Here is a 17518-nt window from a genome sequence, read left to right as displayed (position 1 = left end):
AATTCTTTTTGACATTATCCTGCTGTGAGATTTTAAGCATGAGATTAGATTTGCTGTTTTCCACATACTGCTTAGTATGCAAAATGTGTTTCTGATTATCCAGCCTGTATGTGTCATTCATGCTTTTCATGCACCAGTGAATTCCAAAGGTTAACTATACTATTTAATGGAAAGTAGCAAAAGATTATGATTTTACTGTGGGATCTGGAAAGAAGATTAAATTAGGACCAAAAAAAAAGTCCCAAAACATCTGGAATAGTGTCAGCCAGTTTAATAATAATCAGTCTCCTTTGTGAGAAGCTGTTGGAACAGGTGAGGTAGAAACAATATCTCTAAAGCACATAAAAAACTTCCTTACAGAAGAAATAAAATGTTCTTTAGACACTGCTCTTAGGGTTTTTTGGCTGGGCACACGATGGGATAAAAATATTTAGAACATGCAGCTGAATTTCAGATAGCTCTAGTGCCCATAGGAAGCAATATAAGGATATCCAATTAAAAGAAAGGAAAACATGTGAGAACATGTGGAAAATTAATAAAGAGATGAAAAAATGCCTCAAAGGCAGAAAGTACTCATCAATATTGAGGGCATCCTCTTCAAACTACACAAAAGATTGGACATCTGATTAACTTTTTCAAGGACCAGTGAGAAAAAAAAAACCACCGAATCACTCAGTCTAGATTTTTGTGGATGGAATAAATTGATCCATTTATCTAGTCATAAGACCAGAAATGAGGAGTTCAGCAATAAGACCTCATTTTAAAAGTCAAAAATTAAGAGAAAGCTGAGGTGAAGTTTAAATTGTTTACTTTAAAGAAGGGAAATTAGGTCACCTGAAACAACTTCTTCCATCTACCAACTCTTCATCTATATACCATAGTGCAGACATCTTCTCTCTCAAACTGTGTGTGTTTGATGTAGAATAGTCTGTACTGCTCAAACTCAGGAGTAAAAAGTTTCCAACCGCCCTTCATAGGCTGTTGAGATACAGACTGGAGACAACTGTGTCCTGATAGAAGACTTTTTTCAGTTCCTAATGCTTTGCTCGTGTCCAAGAGCCTCCATCCACATTTTAAAAGTGGTTTACAAGACATAGATGAATTTCATACTTTTATCACAAATACAAGAACACCTGGAAGATGAATTTTATGGGTGGGGAAAGCAAGGCCAAAAGTAGGTGGCAGACTTGCCTTCAAGCTTCCACTGGAAAAGGCCATCCCATTTGAAAACCTTTCTGAAAATCCATTTTGTCTCCTCAGTGTGTTTAATACCCTGATGCAACACTGACACAAGGACCATTTAAGTCTTAACCACTTCCCTACTTTTGGTAGTTTTTCTCAGGCCATCTCACCAATGCCTTTTTGAGGTGGTGGTAAGGGGAAGGGCCCTCTTGTTAAGTCAGAGATAATGGTGAAAGCTGCAGTGAGCACAAGAGATCAAGAAACTGAAAAATGAACAAGTATATTGCTATCATGTCATTCTCACCAAGATTTTTTCTCCTCAGAGCTGTGTGCAGCACACCTGAACATAGCCCAGGCAGCAAGGAGGTTTCTGGCTTTGCAACATCCCTTCCAGGGAAACACAAGCTGCCACTACAGATCTAATCAGACTTTCAAGATCCGTGAAGAGCTGCCTGAAAAATGAGGAATGTAGCAATTGCAAAAGACCAATGAAAATAAACTAAACCACCATGGTAAAAAAAAAAAAAAAGTGTGTGATATGAAACTTTAACTTCATAAACTCATTTGACATTTCACACTCTTGGGTTCTCTTCTTCCAGATAATCCCCCTCAAAATCCTTTGCCCAGAGCAATCGTACTACAGGATACATTGAAACACAAAACACGTCAGTGTGGCAGCTGTCATCTTGTCAAACACACAGGTGATTGAATAGTAGACTTCAAAAGCTGAAACCATAAGCTTCTACAGCACACATGGAAGCTGCATGGTGCAAAAGGGAGCTGATATGTCACCTAACAAAAACTATGAAGAGGTTATTTAGTTGTGCTAGCCTAAACAAATCCCACCATGTATAATTTAAAGAAATTATAGCGATAGAACCAGTAGGATATCAGAGGTAAAATAATTATTGCTTCAAGTCCTGAAGTGACTTTTTTTAGCACTACTATACACTGTTAAACATCAGCCAATTTCAGTCTCAAGGATGCCTGCATCTCAAGAGTGACTTGTATATATGACTAAGAATGTTTTGGTAGGTTCCAAAGAAAAATATGTCCTACAAATAGAAATTCTTCAAAGTGCTTCCTGTTCAAGTAGAAGCCTTACTCATCACTGAAACACAGATAATTCTGTGGTAAGTGTGTGCTTTGGTGCACAGGGAGGCTGAATCATGCTTAAGCACACGAGAGGAACAACGTGGTCAAGGATGTTCAATGGCTTGCTCAAACTGAATGAAAGGAGGCAAGATAAGACAATAAGGAATATTATTTTCCTATCAAAACTTGTGAATCTTAATTGGTGGTATGAAACAGGGTACTGAAATGTGTGAACAGAGATAAAAACCCAAACAGGATGCAACAATGCAACCCCTTTGCAGCAGTACTGGTGCATCTTAGCCAGGACAGTGCTCTCTGCTGACCTACATCTCATATTCTGCTGCTCTCAAGGCTGCCTTCTATGCATTCCTTGATTTTGTCCTGAGATGAAACTGACAGTTTCTAAGAAAATAGCTGCCACATGGTAATCTCTGCCTCTGAAAGCAAGGCTTCAACAAAAGACAAGCATTAGCAGCAATCTCTCTCACATGACCTTTGAAAGACAAAATTCATTGTGGGAATGGAACAACATTTCTTCAAGCATGCATGTTCCCATCATATATGTGGTCCCTCTGCCCTTCATGACGAAATACAGAGATGTCCAGTAAATCAACACACAGCATGACTACTCAGACAAAAAGCCTGCAATTGTCTATTAAAAATGTATTTAAATATAATGAGGCAGCGAGGACTACTTGGGACTTCTGCCCTTAAAAACATTAAGACTGCACCCAAAGTTACTTCAGATGGAAACAAACTACAGAGACATAAATAAGGACTGAACAACCTTAGAGTTTTTCTTTCCTTAGAGAATGGGAGATAAGTGTGACTTTCACTGGCAACTGTAAGAATAGGCACCAGCAGGCAGCAAGACAAATCTGAGATGAAGCTTTGAGGATTGTTATGATTCAAAAATTAAGGAAAAAAATAACCAACAAAAAATGTAACAGCTTTACAGTAACCAAATTCTCAGGTTTTTACTAATCCTGAATATGCTGGCAAAAAAGAACACTTTCCTCTACAGCAGTTTCCTTGGTACTGAACAGGGACCATTTGGGAAGGTAGCAAGGGCACAGCTTTCCAAGATCAAGCTCTTCCAAAGGCAGAATGATGACCGTCACTGACCTTATCACCCAATTTTTTAGGTCTCTTTCCAATTCTGAATCCTGTTTGAAGGACTTTAGAAGAGAAGGGGAACTTGTTTTCAGGAAACCAAAGCAATCTCCATATTCAGACAACAGCTGTGCTGGTACATGCTGGCACACAGACAAAGTGCCACTTGATGTGTTTTGGGAGCAGCACTGACGTTACATAACCTCAGCAATACAACATTACATCAAAGAACTACACTAGGTACAGGAGAAGGAAACACCACAGCTCTAATGGGACACTCTTCAGGGCAAGCCTCATGGCTCCTGAGCCAAACACAGAACAACAGGATGGTCTGACTGGGTGGTTCTCTGGAGGAGGAGGGCTAGTAGAGATCACATGCCAGCTAAAGAGCCAATGGGTTGCAATAATTTTAAACAAAAGAGTTATCAAAAAAATTACTAATACTAAAAAGCTTCCAGTGCATCTAATAAGAATAGAATAGACTTTTTCATAAACCTCAAATGCATTTTTTTCCCTTGAACCTGATAAACAACTATACAGAAAAGGGGTACCTCTTTTGTTGGCTTTGCCCCGAACAGACAAAGACACAAGTTCTCCTACTGTGCTGTGCTCATTTCCACAAGGAACAAAGGGATTAACAGACACTATTAAGAAAAAGAAAGACAGACTAAAAACAGCCTACTGTTGTCATCTTATTGCAAAAGCTCCATACCTTCTCAGTAATTGCTCATGGGCAGCTCCTCACAGCACTGACTCCTTCATCTTCACAGCACAGCCAACAAACTCTACCACTCTCCTTGCCCAGCTAACCCACTCTTTTGTAGCACTCATCTTCTTCTTGGACACAGTTGTGGCCTATTAAGGGCGGGCCTGTTCCTAATCTTTGGTGATTAGTGCAGCTGCAACTCCTCAGGTGTGAGACTACCTTCTGCACTATCTTTATTTTCTTACATTCTATCCCTCCACAGCCTACAACTGCCCACCAATGCTGTGAGGTGGGAGTTAACATGGAGTGAGCTCCTGTGAGAGGACACAAAATTCTCACAAACCAGCATATTATTGTGGGAGCATGGAAGGAGGGCTGGGGCACAAGAGCTCCCAGCCAGCCAGAATACTGAGACACAAACAAGGGATCAGACCTGATTGGATGGTAAATTTGGTACTCCAAGTTCTCTCTCAGATGATACATTCAATCTTAAGACAGAACAGTCTTGACAAGCAGGAGGGCTTCGTCATGATGTAACTTGTAATCTTGACACAGTAGGGAAAGATGATTAAGGAGTCTTTTCATGTTGTGAAATTTTTGAAGGATCAGCTTGGGACATATATCTTGTTTTAGCAAATGAACATACAAACTCCACAGAAAAAGCTATCTTCCTGTAGTGAGTGGTAGCCAACACAGCAGACTGGTGGTACTGAGTGATTCTAGACATAATGGTGATTATCATTTAATCCAGACAGCAAAACCTTGGACTTCTGGGTGGTAAGTATCCCAAGTGCTTTGGGAATTGAAGCCATAAGCATTATACTGAGTCAGTGATGCTGAAGTCAATATTCTTTTAACTAATGGGAGCTTACAGGAACAGCAAATTATTTAAAGAGGCTTCAAGAAATCACTATGGTTTACATGCTGCAAAAAGTAACTCATCCCACTGAGTTCTAAACTGGCTGGAAAAGAGAGACAACTGAAGAGAAATGTTTCCCAGGCAGAAGAGGCAATGCCTCCAGTGCTTTCCCTGGAGGTCCACCTCATCAAAAATTAACTCCTCTTTCAGTCCAATCCTTACCATTCAGCTCCTTCTACCTTCCATTTCCCCTGTCTCTATTTGTTCTTCCAAATACTTCCTTCTGTGGATCCCAAGAAAGGCTGCTCTGAAGCACAACTTAACTGAATGCTCAGAACATCTTCCAAAGTATTTTAAGGCTACTGCAATGCTAATAAACCACTCTGAAAAAACTACTAGTAAGTAGTAGTCCATTCCCTAGTACCATCCCTTCCAACTACTACAGGAACCAACTCACAGGGGATAGAGCATGGAGGCAAAGAGCTGCTGAGCCACTCACAGGAACTGGCAATCCATAAGCCGCATTTGGTAGACAAAAGTGTAATAAACAATATTGCCATGGAAGCAAACTAATGAAATGGACAGTAAGGTAAACAAGTAGTGCACAGAGTGCAGCAATGAAGTGTGAAGTGAGTGCTAGAGAAGGGAACCTCTCTGAAATCAGTCATACCTTCACACCCACGCTCAATCTGCCCACTGCGGTGCAGAGCATCGTTGATAAGGTCAGGCAGACGCCCATTCAGGTCTACAGATGCCAGGCAGCCCTGAAATCCATCACGAGAGGCCACAAGCTTTGGGAGGTTGCTATACATGCCTTGAGCCAGGCCAGCAATGTAGAGATCACCTTGAGCAGAGAGGGGTAAACACAAGGAGGAGGAGGTTACACACCTTCTAGAGTCACTTTTCTTGCCACCAAACGTGAATAAAGCAAAGTGATCACACGTTCAGAAAAAGTTAAAACCAAAGCAAAATATTGTGCAAGAAATAATTTCTGATTCCTTTACTACAAAAAAACCAAAACAAACCCAAAAACTGAACAACCAATCAAAATAAAAACAAAATCAAATAAAGAACCCATCACAAATTCCCCTAAATAACCCCAGTTCTCATTGCTACCTAACTAGGAAAAACTGAAAAATTACAATTTCTGAAAAAGCAAAATATGACAAATTATTTGGCTACAAGAAGTTGTCAAACAAAAGATATAAATGAACTTGAAAGCCAAAATGTGCAAAGTCCAGATTCACTGCTTTGCAATGCATGGCTACTCCAAGCTTTCTCCTGTTCACTAGTTCAGCCCTGCAAGAACAAAAGGGGGAATCTGTCAATCTAGTGGAGTTTACCTTTAAGATCCAGATTTTTGGCACCGTTGATAACCTGAGTGACCACCTTGGTGTCCACTTTTAAGCTGTGTGTGTTACTGTTATCTCTGGTAATGACAACATTGTGCCACTGGTTGTCATTCAGAGGACGATCACTGTTGCCTTTGATAACGTTAGGTCCATTTCCAAGGTCAAACACGTAGTGTATATACCTGTGTAAATATAGCAAGAACTGGTTAATATTCTGGAAGAACTTCAGCATTACTGTATTCTAGCCAGAGCTGGTAAATTAACTTTAAGAAGTCATGAAGGGAAATATCTCAGGGTTAGAAAGTTCTAATAATCCAAAATATTAGCCACTGCTTTGAAAGAATATAGTTGTTTCCTTTCCACCAAAGTGTAAAGATTAGTATTTTGAGATGACAACATTTCATGTAATCAGATTCTAACCATAAAACATTCCTCTTTTTCACAAATTTCTCTCAGATCCACAAAAACACTGTCTGTGCATATAATTTTTTTTTAAATTGGTAATATTGATAAATGTACTGGGGAGTAACACTAGATATGACTATTTGGGGCACATATTCCCTAGGTTAATTCTGAGTTTTGAATAACTCCCATAAGAAGTTAATTAGGAAACTCACTTGAAAAATTGTACTAAAATTCTCATGAGATCCTAGACTTATTCAAACAGCTGAAAAACAATTACCAAAGCTTTTGGCAAAAATAGAGACCCTAACAAAGACTGAAGTCATGGGAGTGTTACCCTGAATTATTTATATAGTTCAAACACAGAAATCCACCTGAGGATGGAAGAGAAGTATTCTACTCAGAAAAGAAAAAAAAAAAAAAAAGACAACAAAATTCTACTCTCAACAGAGCACCAGGAGATCGTGACTGTTGCTTTTTTTATTACTCAATGTCCCACTTACAGAACTATGTGCAAAGCCAAAAACAAAAACAGATTGAACTGAAATAAACAGGACTAGTAAACTGTGGAAAACATCTCTACCATGACTAAATCATCAGAGATCAAAATTTGTTCAGCTAACAAGGATTTTTTTTTATGAGCTATAGGTCTTCTGAAAAGAATACAGCAGCTCAAAAGCAAGCTGAGTTTGCTTTTCATCAAGCATCACCAGCAGAAGTACAAATTCAGCAGCCCCCATGTGCTTTTTCTCTTTCCTTCACTGGAGATAGCAGAAAAACAGGTATTACAATGGAAAAAGAAAAGGGAGAGGGAGTGGGGAAGAAGAGACATACAGAGCTCTCAGCACATCTCCTCCTCTGTGCTAATCTGCAAGGTTGAAAGGACAAAATATTAGTCTAACTATGTCCCAATGACTTAAAATACTAATGTTGCACACTGTAAAAACGTCCCTCCCACAGCCATAGGAGGAAGTCAGTGATAAAATCAGGAGTCTAAAGCTTCAGTGTTTTTGTTTAAACACTTTGTCTTACAGCTCAGCAAACAGACAAAACATGAGTATCAGCTGAACTTCTCTTCATCTCAGCTTTAAATGCTTACACCTATAAGTAATTTACCTATAAATAAAGCTGGTAGAAAACAACAGAAAGCCACTTACCCCTTGACTAGTTCAACTGCGATAAAGTCATTGCCATCACCACTGTTAAAGAGGATGAAACCATCAGCTGAGGTGGTCTTGAACTGAAAGAAGAGGTGCATGGATGTATAAGCCTGCAAGGTGGCCAAGCTCAAGTAGCTGCTCTTAGTCTTGAACGTGACAGGGTCGGCTATGATGTTGCGGAGCCCAAAGCGTGCCTTCAGCTCGCAGTAGTCAATGTCGCCATTCTTGCACAGGTCGATGTAGAGCATCCCATTGAACATGAGGCTCTGCAGGTGCCCAATGAAGCTGGAGGGGATGACGGAGATGTAGCGCTTCTCTGTCATGATCCCTGTCTCGATGTTGTGGAACTCCAAGCGGGTGTGATCACCAACCATTGTGCCTTGAAGGACAGAAACAAGGAGAAATACGGGGGATCAGTAATAAGTTATATAGAGCCCACCAAACTCCAGTTTCCAGACTGACAGCAGAACTAAATCCTATCCAATCACTGTTCAGTAGCTTGCATAAGAAAGGATGCACAGAATCTTGGTGAAGAGGCTTGGTGGAGATGTGTGAGTCTAGCAGTTGCCAAAATCTGGCAGAAAAGACAGGCCCCTAGAGGGCCATGGGCAGCAAGCCCTGTCCTTTTCCCTGTGCTTCACAGACTTTATTGTCTGTGAAGAGGACCAGGCATCTCCCTTAAAGCTGATGGTGATCTATTTGATGCAGCAGACCATCTGCCAAACAACTCGAACACTTCCAAAACAACTTTTCCAAGTGCATCTCCTGAAAACACTTGTTAAACATAGATTAATATAAATAGAGCAGTGAGAGAAGTGAGAACAGTCATAAAATTGCTGATATTTATTCCTTTGTTCTCTCCTTGTGCCTAATGTTATTTCTCTTTTAAGAGCATGGCAGGAAGGAAATAGACAAAATGCAACAGGTAAAAAGCCCTCCATCTATTTAAATCATCAACCTACCACTTGGGCTATTTACCACATCATGACAAGATTTTAACCTCTCAAAATATCCAAGCTATTCAGTATGCCAAGTACTATTGTCAGACTCCTCATACAGCATTGTTTAAATGTTTCACTAAGTGTGCTAGGCACCAGTGCTGACACAGAACCCATACAGACGGATGAAATAGAACAGTATGCTATAAGGACAAGTTGGGCAATATCAGAATGAAAATCCTTTCAGCCAATCTTATTTTAGCTCTCCATAGCTCTTCATTAAGGTAGTGCTCGCTATTTGGTCACATGTGCACAGTGTTTTTGTACATGAGCCTTGATCCACTTAGTAAAAAGGAATGAATGAAATACTAAGAACTTAGTTGTTTTCCGACCGTTCACTGTACAACTACTATTTAAATTCTGCTACATGTAGGCCATTATTTTTTCTCTCACGAAATTTTCTGCAGTAGCTGCAGCCTTAGTGAGGAAAGGCTGGGGCTATCACGTGCCTGAAATGGCCAATTCCAAATGGCTACAACCCATCCACCACAGGGCACAGCTGAGCCCCTTGGACAAGATGGTGGTACCTGGGAAAAAATGTGTAAGAAAGGACATAATGCTACTCACAAGAAACAAAGGGGGGAAAAAAAACAAAAACAAACCAACTCAAATCCCTATAAACATCAAGGATTGAAAAGAGGGGGGAGGAGGCATTCCAGGTGCCAGAGTAGAAATTATCCATCATCCACAAAGAAGATTACAGTGTTGCAGACAATTACACTGCAACTCATAGAGGACTCTTGTGCTAGTGCAGGTGGATATTTGCTGAAGGAACTGCAGCCCCTGGAAAGCCTACACTGGAGAAAGCCTATGGAGACCACCCATGCTGGAGCACTTCATGAAGGACTGCATTCCATGGCTAGGACCCACACTGGAGCAGGACAGAAGTGTCAGAAGGAAGGAGCATCAGAGAGGATCTGTTACAGGCTGAGCACAGCCACCATTCCTCAATCCCCTTCTCTGCCTAGCGGGGGCAGGTGGGAGAGGCAGGGAGGAGCAAATTCAATAAAAGAGGGTGGCAGACACTGTTCTGCTTTCTTGTCTTTGTTTCTCACCATTCAACTCTATTTTTAATTGGCAGTAAATTAAATTAATTGTCTCCAAGTCAAGTGTGTTTTGTCCATGATGATAATCAGTGCACAGTCCTCTCTTTTAGCAGATTTTCCAAAGAATACAGCCACACCACCTGTTGGTCCCTCTCATAACATTTTAATGTGCTGGTAAAATTCACCAGGTTTAAAATCCAGAGGGAACAAAGATATTTAAAGTCACACTAACTTTGTGAAATTTGACAACTGGATAAAGACCAGAATAAATATTTCCACTGTGCTATAGACAGACAAAATTTAGCAACAGTATCTGACTTAACTGCATCTGCTGGTCAGCAAGCATATATATCTACACAATTCTCAACTAGTCACTGCAAGCATATCTACACAACTCTCAACCAGTCACTGCAAGAGATATTTGTCAGTCATTGGGGTTATACCTAGGAATCATACCAATCACCATAGCTGAACACAGAACAAACTCCTCCAATTCCCCTAGGTTACATCAACTTGGGCTGAAAGGTTTCTCATTATCTGTGCCGTCTCCTGAAGTCTCCTAACATTTCTCACCATAAGAACTTCCAGGCATTAAAAGACAAAAAAAAAAAAAAAAAAATAGACCAACAAAAAACCAGTCGTCCTTTCAAGACTTTTCCTACGAGTTGTGACTTTGACTTTTTTTTCTCTGTTGGGGATAGAACAAAACCTGAATACACTTATAAAGACACCTGGATGATACATCCTGGCTTGTAATGTATAGAGTCAGTTTACATGAACTGATGGTCATTTTCTTGCTTAGACATTCTGGAAACTCTGAAATATTTCTAACTCACTTCTCACAGTCATGTACAAACTGCAGGTTTTCAATTTATACTTGGTCCAAATGTGAACAAATTTTATTCAAAGACAGCAAGCAAGCACAATTGTTATTAGAATTTTTTTTCAGCTATCTACTTCAAATATGAAGAAAAAATATTATATAAACCAATTCACCTTTTTCACTTATTCCAAATTTTACCAGTGGATCTAAATATCTATACAATTATACAAAGACCATGGAAAACTTCAATCCAAGCAGACACAGCTGATCAAACTTAGAAGCAGCTGAAGGGAGTCATAAATTTCTGACTATTTAAAAATTCAAGTGTCAGAAACAGTTCTTTACCAGAAATAATATTATTTTAGTTTGAAAAATTGAAGTTTCCAGAAATTGAAACTGTACATGGGGAAATTTGTTTAGACAGCTTTCTCACTTCCACTACTGTGATTCTTAGAGTTTTGATTTCAGTGTTATAAAATTTATGATTTTTCCAAACCAGAAGTGTATTTTCTTAAAATTATAAAAGTCACTTAAAAAAAAAGCCTGGTTTTTTTTACTTCAAAAAATTAGAAGAATAAAATTAAGAGAAGTCAGTTATCAAAGGCAAGAAAACTCCTGCCTTTTTCTTTTACACTTAAAAAAATATAAGGCAATTGTGGCCTGAGTAGGAGAAAAAAGCTAAGACTGGGGAATCCGGAGTACATTGGGACAGGGAGCCCAAATATAGGGGGCATTAAAAATGGAGTGAGGGAGTTTGGAGAAAGTGAGACCAGAATCTTAGAAAAGGTGAAAAATGAGAAAACTGGAGCTGGGTTAATAAAAAAAAATTAGTGCTAGAGGCAGTACTGTAGAAAGTCAGGAGTAGTTGAGTGAAAAGCTGCAAAGGACATGGCAATACAAGATCAGAATCAGGACAGAGATGTAATTTCCCAGGAAGTCATGGAGTGCAATCCAGGATTTTCTGATCTCATTAGCTATCAGCCCCACCTGCAGAGTTCACCTCTAGTTCCCCACTGTGCTCTATAGAGTACTGTACCTACTACAGCAATCAGAAGCTCTCTATTTCAAGTGGTAGCAGACAGAAAAAATTCCAGCCTCCACTGTGGTATTTGGGTGCTAGGAAGATGCCATAGAGAGGAATATATCTGCTGTATTTGTGTCTCATTTACCACTGATGTTCTGACATCTGTTCTGAGGTCAGGAGGAATGTGGGACAAAGGTTTTTTGAACCTTTGCATTAAACAGTAAAATGCTGTCCAAAATTGGATTCTGTCTCTGCCTTGGATGCTCTACAGGAAATCAAGTCAGACACTTCATTACAAATTTTTCATAGGTGGTCATTAATTGTCTACATCTAATTCTCCAAGGGGCAGGGTTCAACTAATTTACAGACATGCTGAATCTTTCTGATGAAAATTACTAAAAGAACAAAGCAAATTGGTACCAAATACATCCAACTATAATCTGGCTGCTCCCAAACCTGTAAAATGGGAAAAAGATGCCCACTCACTTCACGTAACATGGACATGGGAATAAATCCAGTTAAGCTTTTTAGTTCTGTATAAACATGTTGATGAGTAGCCTAAAACACACACACACACAAAATAAAAAAACTTGAAAAATTTAAAAAAATAATCTAAATTTAGAGCAAAATTCAGCTGGTGTGCATTGTTGCAAACAAGCAATAAGAAAACAGAAATCAGATAGGCTGTTTATTTTTACTGGGGGCCTAATTTAGATTTCTGATCTATGCTTAAGACAGCAAGAATCCTGTGGAAAAATCTATGTGACCACACCACTGAAGACTGTTATCATCTGCCCAAGGAAGTGGGATGCAGATTGCACAAAAAATCTTAACTCTGGCTTTTCTGACTTCTGACTTTGCCATGATGGCATTCTTTTAACAGATATTTTTAGCTGTAATGCATCTTTAATTATGTAATTCATATACATGTACATATGCGTATCCTATTTTAGTACAGGATTCTATCATTATTATTTATAAACTCAGCTTCGTGAAAAAGACTTGAAGAACAGATGGCTTTGGGGGATCGGTTCGGTAATGCAAAGAGTGCCACCCCGTGGTGCTTCCTAAAAAAGCACATCCAGAAGAATTGTTCTCAAATTTAGAAGTAATCGGGATGAAGTGTTTCTTTTAAGTTCCCTCCTAAATAAAATTCATTTTTCCTATGAGCTAATTTTGACCAAGCCACTACCAAGGCTGAATTTCAACGAGGAGAGGGAATTATTTTTCTTGCATGTTCCTTGTTCTCTCTTGCAAAATCACAGCCTATATAGGACGGTACATATTTACTTCAGAGAGAAAACTTATTTCAAACCATTTTCCTGTAAGCCAACTTCTTTGAGAATATTTCAGATTTCTGACTCCTGGCTTTCCAAATTATCTAAATTACCACAATATTTAAAATAATTCACATTCATACAGAATAAAAATAGTTTTTTTCAGAGATAGGTTACAGTGTTCCAGCACTATGTGGCAGCCATTACTCCTAGTTGCATTCTGAGTCAAAGCTACTCAGATAAGAGGATTTCAGCTTTTTGGCAAACCAGCATGGGTGTAAACTAACAATTATACCTGCATCAGTTTTGCACCCAGGATTCCCGGTTTTGTTTTGGTTTGGGTTTTTGTCTTAGTTTTTGTTGTTTGTTGTTGTTGTTTTATTATCATCAGCCTCCAAAAGGCTGATGTTTTTCTCAAAAGCCCAGTTCCTAAAGTTATATACAAATATGAGAATTTTAGATCTTCAAAAGAAAAGAAAAATAGGATTCTGGCTCTTGCAGTCATGGGGAAATGGACATGAAAAGTACAATCTCTTAAAATTCTGCAATTAAAAAAGGATCAATCTGGAGTACTTTGATCATTTCAATGCAAATCTTAACCTGGGACACACCAACTTTCCTGACTGATCTTTTCTTTCCTCCCTTCAACTACATTTCTCTGCAACAAGAAGTAGAAGCTCAAAAAGCTGTCTGAAAATTCAGAAAATTATTTAAAAACTAAAATAATTTTAAAAAAAAAGGACTGACACACTTTGCAGAGTCAGGATCCTCCCTAAACTCTAAATCAAAGCTGAGAATAAACATCTTTGCTTGCTTTTTCTTCTGGATGGCTCTGAACCATGCACACAAGAGCTTGGGAAACTAAAAAAACATAAAGGAAATAACCTATAATGCCCAAACTACAAAAAATAAAATAAAATCTTAAAAAATGGAAGAAAAACTAAAAATGAGCAGCAGAGACATAACTCTGTGCTCTGTAACACATGTACTTCATGCAGGTTTATCATCAAGGAAAAGTTTGTGCAGAGGAACAGTCCAGAGAGCCTTGGCCTTGATTCCACAGCATTGGAAACCATCACACGTGCAACTCAGGAATGGAGTGTGTTCAGTCTACCTGGACCAAGAGAAAGTTCTGCTGAACCCTCTACAGTCTGAGATAAGTATAAGCTTATCTGTCTCCTAAACCCATATCTCAGGTCATTACAGTTGTCACAGAAGTTTCTGGTGCTGGCTGAGTCTCTCAGACCTGAACATTCATTTTCAACATTGTAACACTAAATAATACACGAGTGCTAACAGGAAGGGGTGGGGGAGAGATATCCAGAAGAACAGGGAGAAGGAGCATAATGGCAAAGACTAGCAACAGAGACACAGTGATCAAAAAACACTGATGCATCACACTTACCCTCAGCAACATCATCATCCACGATCAGCTTGAGGCTCTTTCCTCGCCGCACCACGCGGACAGTGTGCCACTCATTGTCATTGAGTTTCTGCCCAGCATAAAGAGTTTCAGGTCCCTTGCCTGGGAAGGGTGATAGGTGCAGCAGTTAAAGCCAGACCCACAATTGCTTTAGTACTTTCTCAATGGGAAAAGTCATGAAAATCAACTTGGTGTGATACAGACCAGTAGAGTGTACAGGTATATGACAGCCTCGAATCAACCCTCACACCTACACATTCCCAGCTCAGGGAATCGCAAACCCTTCCACTCAGTCAGGTGCTTCCCTCCACAGAGCCCTAAAGTCACACACATTAAAAATGGGTAGAAATCTCTCTTGTGCTGTGGTACTAATTTCCAAACATCACACTGCACAGCACACTACAGTAATAGGAAAGCAAATTGAGGACTGAAATGTCTCAAAGGGGATCCATTACAGTAGCATTTTGCTCTCCTAAGAATCTGGATTTACAACATCCCCAAGGTACTTGGGATGCTTTTCAAAGTTAAACACACTGGTCTTTCAACACTTCAGTATCAAACACCAGGTTGGTTTCAGTCTCAAAAAAAAAACAACTAAAAACAAAAACTCCACAAACCTCCCAAGACAGCAATAAAAAACCCTCAAAGAACTTCATACCCCACCTTTATAAATAATTTTTTTAAAAAATTAGAATTTCAAAGAAAACCATTCACCAACCTTGCTGATTGCTTTAAGTTCTTTGGAAAAGCAGCCTAGGTTTGAGGTGCTTACTTCACCCCTTGGATTGCAGTCAAAAGAGAAAGAGGAGCCCCGTCTTCTCCAAAAGGTTATACCATAGTTGCCCTTGCAAACAATGCTCCTGGGGAAACAGCACTAGCGCTACCCATATTTGTCTAGTTTTGCTCACCCATCACAGTTGACAGGCAATTACTTAAAAAATTAATTGTTCAGATTACAGGACTGGAACATCTCACTCCTGTCAAATGGCAAGTAAAATTGAATAATGGTGTGTGCTAAATTAAAAGCATCTATCCTTATTTCAGTATAGTATTAAAGTGGGGAGTTTTGATCCAAGTATACCAGAAACTGTAGAATTAGCATAGCCAAACTCGTTGCACATTGGTCTGGATCCACTGCCCAAACTGGCAAAAGGGAAACCCAAGGAAAAAAACCCAATGAGAGATATTGAACATATTAACAGAGGTAGGATAGGGAAAAGGAGGCACTGCTGCAGCTCATCATACTGCACTGGTAAAACTCATGTCAGATAGTCCACAGCCCCAGGATGCACAGTGCCTAATGAGTAGCATTACTGTAATTTCTTCTCACCAAAGAAGGAACATGGGCAAAGAAGGTGGTGTCTCATTCAGCTAGGAATCTATCTGTAGTACAGGAATTCTTCAGAAGAAGACCAAAGCAAAATAAAAGTTCCATTACTCTTTTTGAAAAAATCATGCAGTTCATGCTAATAAAAAAGAGATTAATACTTTTTTCAAATAAAGACTATTGCCAGCCAATTTTACCATAAACTAAGATGAAAAGAAATGTTTTTCTAATGACCTGAAAGACAAGTGTCATTCTTGGATTAAAAGGATGGGGAGTCACATATTGAAGTTACAGAGAATATTTACTTAGCAGGAGAAACCCTTCTGCCGTCCCTCATCCATGTGCCAAAGTCACATACCACACATGTACATCCAGCTAAAGAAGGTAGCTAAATCATGGCCATAAAGTTTAAGTTTTTTGGCACTAGACAAGCAAAAGAAGAATCCAAGAAAGTTATGCTAGATTTACATCAGTAAGTACATTTTATCCCAAAGCATAATTCACAAAATTATAGGTCTCTCTGGATAGACAGCAAAATTATTGTCTACATCAAAATATACAGCATCAGTTACTATAGTTCTACACAGCCACTTCCCAGGTAGGAAGACGAAGGAAGTCACCTGGAACTGTGTGTTTATATAATGCCATCTGGAAGCAGGGGAAAGGGGGAAGGGATGGCAAGTGCTTTCTAAAAAACCCATTTTTTTCTACATACCCCTTAGAGCTCTGGAGGGCTCAGCCAAGAGAAATAGTCAAGTGTGCTGGAGTCTGCTCATTGACAATGCAATGCTTTCTATGCAAGAGCTCTGTGTTCAGCATGGTTGAGTAACTCAGTTGCTGTTCTTCTAGTCCTCATTTTTCAACCCTAGCCTGAAAAACAGGGATCAGCTAAAACAGTCTAGGCTTTGGCTTGTCTTGATGGCCACTGTAACACTTTCAAAACAAAACTGTGACACCAACAGAAGTTATATGAATATATTCTTAGAAAATGTAGCTTAACCAATTCACAAATAAATGAATAGAAAGTTGCAGCATTCCCATATTTTCCAAATGAATAAGGTTGTCTGCTGTGGTGGTTTTACAGGAGATATGTTTTCTGGGATGTTGTGGTCAGGCCAATTGGTGCTCAGATTTTAATATTGGCACCTAATGTGGTCATTGGGACAGGGATCCGCCTCTGAGAACACGGGGTTAAAAGCAGGGCTCTCCCCTGGGCGGCTCTCTTGGGTTCCCGGCAGGAAAGAGTTCGGGTCTCTGCCCCAGCCCAGCTGCTGGCTGGGCAGGGGAGGGGAAAGCCATGTGGCCAGGAGAGGTAGGCCTGAGCCCGAGGGTGGAAGGGTGGAAGAGAGAGAGAGAGACACCGGGAGCCATTGGGCAGCCCCCCCTGAGAGACAGAGAGAGAGAGAGAAAGAGCCGCTGCCTGGGACTGTAACCTTGAAACTGGATAAACATGGGCCTGTGCCGGCAGCAGGGCTGAGAAGGATAAGAAGGGGGGGGGAGGGATGTAGCCAGCCACCTGTAGGAGCTTTTAACCCCTTTTCAGACAATGAAAACTTTAGAGAACATTAACCTTTCCTAGAAGAGAGATAGAGTGGAAGATGAAGAAGGAAATGGGCAAGTGTGAGAGAGGTCTGGGCAAGTGAGAGCTGTTGGAAGAATAGAGAAGGATCTTAGTGGGAAGAGATGATGGAGTAGCTTTTGCTGGACTCTTTTTGTGTAGCCATGGACAGA

General features: G+C 39.8%; 1 protein-coding gene across 15 annotated transcripts in view; it reads right to left on the bottom strand.

Annotated features, from left to right (window-relative positions):
* The window catches only part of NRXN3 (neurexin 3), an 868815-nt gene that overhangs the window by 527616 nt on the left and 323681 nt on the right, over positions 1-17518 (bottom strand). For all 15 annotated transcript variants that reach the window (XM_077180570.1, XM_077180572.1, XM_077180566.1 and 12 more), the window contains 4 exons: positions 14443-14562; positions 7867-8248; positions 6299-6489; positions 5626-5799 (listed from right to left, as the gene is read on the bottom strand). In XM_077180570.1, coding sequence (XP_077036685.1) covers positions 5626-5799; positions 6299-6489; positions 7867-8248; positions 14443-14562 — 867 coding nt within the window. The remainder of the gene's footprint in view (positions 1-5625; positions 5800-6298; positions 6490-7866; positions 8249-14442; positions 14563-17518) is intronic.

The sequence above is a fragment of the Agelaius phoeniceus genome, chromosome 6, assembly GCF_051311805.1.
Source record: "Agelaius phoeniceus isolate bAgePho1 chromosome 6, bAgePho1.hap1, whole genome shotgun sequence".
Taxonomy (NCBI): Eukaryota; Metazoa; Chordata; class Aves; order Passeriformes; family Icteridae; genus Agelaius; species Agelaius phoeniceus.
The sequence above is the reverse complement of the archived record's forward strand: the minus strand, read 5'-3'. Positions and strand labels throughout refer to the sequence as shown.